This window comes from Calidris pugnax, unplaced genomic scaffold, assembly GCF_001431845.1.
Source record: "Calidris pugnax isolate Ruff unplaced genomic scaffold, ASM143184v1 scaffold1254, whole genome shotgun sequence".
Lineage (NCBI taxonomy): Eukaryota > Metazoa > Chordata > Aves > Charadriiformes > Scolopacidae > Calidris > Calidris pugnax.
In genome coordinates, this window is record NW_015091856.1 from 24,539 (window position 1) to 31,886 (window position 7,348).

The 7,348-nt window shown below is 58.2% G+C and overlaps 1 protein-coding gene across 1 annotated transcript in view; it reads right to left on the reverse strand.

The window, feature by feature from the left end:
* The window catches only part of LOC106900111 (guanylate-binding protein 1-like), an 8,508-nt gene extending 1,451 nt beyond the window's left edge, over positions 1-7,057 (reverse strand). Inside the window, exons 1-11 of the mRNA XM_014962095.1 lie at positions 7,039-7,057; positions 6,794-6,893; positions 5,006-5,218; positions 4,793-4,920; positions 4,026-4,135; positions 3,533-3,738; positions 3,181-3,423; positions 2,854-3,047; positions 1,866-2,078; positions 1,637-1,739; positions 548-832 (exon numbers count right to left, since the gene is read on the reverse strand). Coding sequence (XP_014817581.1) covers positions 548-832; positions 1,637-1,739; positions 1,866-2,078; positions 2,854-3,047; positions 3,181-3,423; positions 3,533-3,738; positions 4,026-4,135; positions 4,793-4,920; positions 5,006-5,198 — 1,675 coding nt within the window. The 5' untranslated portion in view covers positions 5,199-5,218; positions 6,794-6,893; positions 7,039-7,057. The remainder of the gene's footprint in view (positions 1-547; positions 833-1,636; positions 1,740-1,865; positions 2,079-2,853; positions 3,048-3,180; positions 3,424-3,532; positions 3,739-4,025; positions 4,136-4,792; positions 4,921-5,005; positions 5,219-6,793; positions 6,894-7,038) is intronic.
* Positions 7,058-7,348: the final 291 nt, after the last annotated feature.

Genomic DNA, 7,348 nt, shown 5'->3' on the forward strand with positions numbered 1-7,348 from the left:
TCTGGGTGCTCTGATCCAAGAAGTCCCCTGCGGAGATCGGGGCGGGGAGGGGGGAAACAGGGGGGTTGTCACTGACCCAGAAGAATCAGGGATCGGGCCCCTACAAGCCCCCCCCCGGTAGATCCCCGGGGGGACAGCCATCGCTGCATCCTCTTCCTCTCCTGTGCGCTCGGGCTTGGCTCCCCCAGACCTGCCCTGTCCCGTGTGGTACCTTGGCTTTACGACCACCCGTCCTCAGGTGCTCCTCACGCCACCTCCTAGAGCCCTCCTCCAGTTCCTGTCTCAGCCGAAGCGATTCTTCTTCCAGGCTGCGGACCTGGTCCTGCAGCTTCTGCTTTTCTTCAGCCTCCTCCTTCTCCCGGGTCTTCCTCTCCTCCTCGGCTCTCTCCTGCTGCTCTCGCACCCCTGGGGACAGAGAAATGGATGGATCTTCTGGGAAGCGCTACTGAGGAGACAGAGCTGGGAGTCCTGGGTGGTAGCACACTTTCCATGGGCCAACAATATGTCCTTGTAGCCAAGAGGCCAGTGGGATCCTGGGCTGCGTCACCGTCTCCTCCGTCACAGCCATCGCTGCATCCTCTTCCTCTCCTGTGCGCTCGGGCTTGGCTCCCCCAGACCTGCCCTGTCCCGTGTGGTACCTTGGCTTTACGACCACCCGTCCTCAGGTGCTCCTCACGCCACCTCCTAGAGCCCTCCTCCAGTTCCTGTCTCAGCCGAAGCGATTCTTCTTCCAGGCTGCGGACCTGGTCCTGCAGCTTCTGCTTTTCTTCAGCCTCCTCCTTCTCCCGGGTCTTCCTCTCCTCCTCGGCTCTCTCCTGCTGCTCTCGCACCCCTGGGGACAGAGAAATGGATGGATCTTCTGGGAAGCGCTACTGAGGAGACAGAGCTGGGAGTCCTGGGTGGTAGCACACTTTCCATGGGCCAACAATATGTCCTTGTAGCCAAGAGGCCAGTGGGATCCTGGGCTGCGGAGGGAAGAGTGTGGCCAGGAGGTGGAGGGAGGTCATTCTCCCCCTCTGCTCTGCACTGGGGAGGCCACAACTGGAATCCTGCCTCCAGTTCTGGGCTCCCCAGTTCCAGAGAGACAGGGAACTGCTGGAGAGAGTCCAGCGAAGGGCAACAGAGATGCTGGAGGGATTGGAGCATCTCCCTGCTGAGGAAAGGCTGAGAGAGCTGGGGCTGAAGAAGAGAAGACTGAGGGGAGACTCTTCCAAGTATCTAAAGGGTGGGTTGAAGGAGGATGGAGCTGGACTCTTTCCAGTGGTTCCCAGTGACAGGACGAGGGGCAACGGGCACAAGCTGGAACATGGGAAGTTCCACTCAAATCTGAGGAAGAACTTTTTTGGGGTGAGGGTGGCAGAGCCCTGGCAGAGGCTGCCCAGGGAGGGTGTGGAGTCCCCTTCTCTGGAGATCTTCAAGCCCCGCCTGGATGCTCCTGAGTGATGTGCTCTGGGCAACCCTGCTTTGGCAGGGGGATTGGACCAGATGATCTCTAGAAGGTCCCTTCCAACTCTGACAATCCCGTGATTCCATGATACAGAGGTGCTCCAAGGGCAGGAGCTGAGCCCACGGGCACCCAAGGAGCACTGGTGACCCCACCACCACCAAGCTTGGGTCTTGACAGGCAGTGACTTACTTTTCAGCTCCTCCTCCTTCTCTGCCAGGGCACGATCTGTCTTGAGGATTATTTCGTCCAGATCCTCTCTGCTTTGGAGGAACTCCTGCAGGACAGCTTCAGCCTGTAGAACCACAGGTAGAAGAGGAGTCAAGGAGAGAAAGAGCAGCTCAGGGGAAAATGGTTTTTTGGGGGAAAGGGATGGGACATGGAGCCTCTCCCCCTGAAGGGGAGCTGCTATTGTTCCTACCATCACCCCCTTGCCAGGCACTTCTTGGTATTTCTCCACCAGTGCCTGCAGGTCTCCTTTGAACAGCTTGTAACCTCCTGGCACGTTGTAGACACCATCCTTGAGTTTTCTGTCCACATCTCGGGAGAGGTCCCCGAGAGCAGCCTTGCACTTGTAGCTGGACTCCTGCTCGTTGTCCCTGAGGAACTTCTCCTTGATGTCCTCCACCTGGCGCTGTTGGGAAAGATGCAGAGGGAAGGCTCAGCCCATTCTCATGCTGGGAAAAAACCCACCCCTATTGACGTGGCAACCGGGATCTCCAGCCTGTGGGGTAACGGGGCCGGGAGGGGAGAGATGGGGAGGCCATTCTGCACCCAAGGGACACCTCCAGAGCAAGGTGCCCAGGAGCGGAGAGCACGCCAGGGACCTCCCAAAAGACGGGGACAAGACTTAGTCAGCAGGACAGGGGAAACGTAGGAGGCTACGGGCTTCCAGCCAGGGCAGAGCCTTGTCCCCTTTGCTTTTGAACCCAGGGAGAAGAGGGAGGGCAGTGGGGACAACTGCGAGTCAGCGGAGGCTGAGAGCGGGCGTTGGGACCGAGTCTCCTCTGGAGCAGGAGGCAGGATGAGCCCTGACCCCCCAGGACCACGCTATTCCCCCCAAAGCTCAGGGGATGATGGTGTCCCAGGTTCGGGGGGGACATTCCTGGCTGGGCTGGGGGTCACCTACTGTAAGATCTGCCTGGAAAGAGCAGATGTCTTCCTCGAACGCCCGTTTCTGGAACAGCCTTGTCCCCTTTGCTTTTGAACCCAGGGAGAAGAGGGAGGGCAGTGGGGACAACTGCGAGTCAGCGGAGGCTGAGAGCGGGCGTTGGGACCGAGTCTCCTCTGGAGCAGGAGGCAGGATGAGCCCTGACCCCCCAGGACCACGCTATTCCCCCCAAAGCTCAGGGGATGATGGTGTCCCAGGTTCGGGGGGGACATTCCTGGCTGGGCTGGGGGTCACCTACTGTAAGATCTGCCTGGAAAGAGCAGATGTCTTCCTCGAACGCCCGTTTCTGGAACAGCTCCTGTGTCTCCTGCTGGCACTGGCTGTGCAGATCCAGGAGCTCCTCAACTGTCTCCGTCGGCAGCTTCACCCGCTGCTCCATCAGGTCCTGGTAGAACTTCACAGCCTCTTTCACCGCCGCCGCGTTCACCTCAACTTTGTGCCCATTTTCTCCTGTCCCCTCCCTGGGCACCACTGGAAAAAGACCAACACCTGCATCATTTGATCCTTCCCCAGATGCAGTCCCAAGAGCTGCTGCCCATCCAGCCCTCCGGACAGCCCTACTCACAGCTCCCCTTGATGATGCGGCCACCAGGGGTGGTCTTAGGTGGAGAGTTTTCCCAGATGTGGCTGCAGAATTTCTCCACCTGCTGCTGGAATTTAGGATCGATCTCATCATCCCGAAGCTCCTCCAAGTGCTCCAGGTCCCTCTTGGGGGCCGGCTGGTCAAAAACAAAGCACTTGCGATCCCAAAAGTACTGGCGGATGCATTCCCGGGGCTGGTTGTAGCGTCGGATCTTGGAGCTGGTTCCTGCGGGGCAAGAGGACACGGAGCAAGTTCCTCAGGCTCGGGCTCTCGTTGACTGACACCGAAATGCCTGGGGCTGGAGGTCTCCAGCAGCACAGCACCATCCCCTCACCAGCCTTCACCGCCAGCGCCTTTTCCAAGTATTGGTCCTCGGAGATTCCCTCCCCATCCACCTCCAGCCGCAGGGTGAAATCCCGCACCGTCCAGACAAACGCCGGGAAGAAAGGGGCAACTTCTGCTGGATCCTCCTCCTGCTCCTCTTCACTCTGCCCGGGTGCCGCTTTCAACCTGACCTGCTCGGTCAGCTTCATCACGTAGCTGGGGAGCTGGCTAAGGAAACACCTCGGCTCTGAAGGCAGGGGCACGGCCATCCTGCAACCACCTCATGGGGCGAGAGAGGAGACTGTGGGGACAGAGAACCACCAGAAGGAAGAGGGAGAAAAACCCTCAGCCCAGAGGTCCCCGGCGTGGGGACTCCTAAGGACACAAAGCATGTCCATGGACACCACCAGAAGGCTGTTTGAGGAACTAGGGTTTGTCAAGCCCTTGCCCAGCCCGCCAGGAGAGGAACCCATCCCTGGTTCCTGCTGTCCCACCAAGGATACTGCAGCTGCTCCATGGCTTGCTGGTCAATGGTGCCTCTGCTGTTGTAGATCAGGGTGCTGGAGAGCAGTAGGGTGAGCACAAAGATCCAGTTGTCGTTCTCAGTGTCACCCTGGAGGAACAGCCCTTGGCTCTTGGTCAACAAGACCCAGTCAACAAAAGCCCCACACGCCCGGACCCTGCATGCCCCTTTCCAACAGGCCATGGTTAAGACCAGGTTTTGGAGAGACCCACCCCCACGCCATCACCACCCCTTTCTCTAGGTGGGCTTATCCTCACCTCACAGAATCACAGAATGTGATGGGGTTGGAAGGGACCTCTGGAGATCATCTAGTCCAACCCCCCTGCCAGAGCAGGTCTACCCAGAGCAGGTTGCACAGGAACGTGTCCAGGCGGGGTTTGGAATGTCTCCAGAGAAGGAGACTCCACCATCTCTCTGGGCAGCCTCTTCCAGGGCTCTGCCACCCTCAAAGTGAAGAAGTTCCTCCCCTTGTTTAGATGGAACTTCTGATGAACAACTTTGTGCCTGTTCCTTCTGGTCCTGTCACTGGGCACCACTGGAAGAAGAGTGTCCCCATCCTCCTGACACCCACCCTTGAAGTATTTAGAGGCGTTGATGAGATCCCCCCCAACTATCTACCCCAACCTCCTTCCCCATGGCCTCTGGCTCCTCCCAGCCCACAGGCTGAAGGTCACCCCAGGTGCCGGGAACCCCTGGATTCTGCTCATTTGGGTGACAAAATGCTGGGACAAAATGCTCCTTCCTCACCTTCTCCACATCGCCCAGCCCTTCTGTGTCCAGCAGCACCAGAGCGTGTCCAGGCTTGCGGGGGTGAGGTAGACACCACATCCAGACCCCTTTGGTGTGGGACTGCACGCTGGAGCCCAGGGAGAAACCTGTGGGGAGGATTGCGAGGTCCTCACCACTGTTAGAGGAGGAGAACCCAGGTCCCCTGGACCTCCGGGCTGGGATCTCCCTCACCTTTCCTCCGACCAGCCAGCCTGTTCATGAGGTAGGACTTGCCGGTGCGGTACAGCCCTGTGATGGCCACCACCACCACCGGCTGGGTCACCTCTGACAGCACCTGCAGGGCCTCCTGCTGAACCACCAGCCCCTTCCTCGGGTGGTTCTCCACGAGGCAGAGGGGCTCCGGCATGAGGATTTCCGATGCCATTGCCGACAGCGAAGGCAGCCCTGGGGAGGAGAGGGCCAGAGGGGCTGGTTAACGAGCTGGTTAACGACATCCCGAAGTCCAAAGTGGGGGGGGACACACCAGTCATTATCATCCTACTGCATTTGTCCAAGCTACAACCCTTGGCATCCAATGCTCCGCGCTACGACCCGAGCGCCGCTTTGTCCCGAAGTCCAAAGTGGGGGGGGACACACCAGTCATTATCATCCTACTGCATTTGTCCAAGCTACAACCCTTGGCATCCAATGCTCCGCGCTACGACCCGAGCGCCGCTTTGGAGGCTGCTGAGCGGGGAATTGGGGGATAAAAAAGAAAACTGGGGGACAAAAACAGGGGGGGGACACACAGCGATGGGCTTGGGCAGGCTCTGGGGCAAGAGGAGAAGGCTGGAGATCCACCAGCACCAAGGAAAGGAGAGGTGAGGGACGGAAATTCAACCTTAGGTGATCTGCTGATGACTTCTTTCACTCATTTCTTACGCCCAACCCCATCAAACCCCCTCTGACCCCCCCACCCTCCCGCAGACCAGGGACACGTGTGCTGTGCACAAGCGTGTGCAAGGCTTCCATCTCTCCTTTCCTCCACCCGTGTGTTCGTGAACGACACCCTCCCCCCACGCTTCCAGAGCTTTGGATTTTTGACCCAAAAAAAAAGGTGTAAAAAAGCAGAGGGATATTTTATATTTTCATTCTCACCGAGCAGCGCCCACCCCCCCGAGGTCTTTTTCTGCTCCTCACACCCCCCCAGCAGCGAGGAGGCTGGGGGTGGACCCAACCAGGAGAGCTGACCCCAAGTGACCAAAGGTCTATTCCAGACCATATGACGTCACGCTCAGCAATGTAAAGCTTGGGGAAGAAAAAGGAAAGGGTGGGGTTCAGAGCAACGGCATTTTATCTTTCCAAGAATCCCTTATTTGTTGTGATTTCATGGCAACCCACCAGTTTCCTCACATTTAATTTTCCAGTTCTGTCCGGCGGCTGCGTGGGGCTTTAGTTGAGGTTGGGGTTAAACCACCACCAGCCCCCCGACCATCTCCCAAACCCTCCCAGGTCCCAGTAAAAACCCCACAGATGTGGGGGATCATCCCACGCACAGACCCACAACCTGCCCCACAGCAGCAACCTCCCGGGAACCCTGGGACTCGCTCCAGCGACGGGGAGCTCCACGGAGCTCCACTTTTGGGCTTGGAGTCCTCTCTGGGGACCTCACCCCAACCCTATCCTCTTCCAGGAACATCGAGGGGATGGCTCTGGGGGACAAGAGCCTGTTCCCCCCCATGTCACGGGCACTCTGGGAGGAGGAGGAGGGAGGAGAGGAAAGTTTTGGGCACAGGGTCCCAGCTTTGGCGAGTCCTCACTTGCCTGCAAAGCCATGGGGGGGGTTGAACACCCACCCCCACACACCCCTTCCCCTTGCTCCATCCTGGAGCCCCAGCAGACCTTTAGGACCTCTTCCCCCTCCCACCCACGGGGGTCCCTGTCACCCACGGTGGGGGGGGGTCAGGAGGAGTCATTCCCAACCCGTGTCCAGGGCTGCTGGCGTGGGGTGGGGAGGAGGCATCAGGGGGAAGGACTCACCGTTGTCTTCTCACCTGCCCTGGGCTCTAAGATCTTTGCTCTAAGAGAGGTTCCTCTCCTGCCTTTTATCTTCACCCTCAGCCAGATCCGAGGAAACCTCCTATTCCGGGAAATGAGTCAGAAACGAAAGTGAAAGCACAAAGACTCCATCAGGCAACATAAAGGTGGTTTAATAAGTGACAGAACAAGATCCTGAAACTCCTTCTATGGTCTGACCGGTGGATGAGGGAAAGGGTGGTGTTTACCTGGACTTATCTGCTCAGGGGCTTTCTATCACATTTGAAAAGTCGTGGCGGTCTGGTGAAGTTCCTGACGGCTGGAAAAAGGGAAAGAGAACCCTCATTTTCAAAAAGGGGAAAAAAAGGAAGACCCTGGGAACTCCAGGCTGGTCAATCTCAGCTCTGTGCCCAGCAAGATCATGCAGCAGATCCTCCTAGAACATCTGCTGAGGCACAGGGAGAATACAGAGGTGATTAGTGACAGCCAGGGGTGGCTTCTACAAGGGTAAGTCATGCCTGACCATTCTGCTGGCCTCCTACGAGGGGGTTTCAGCAT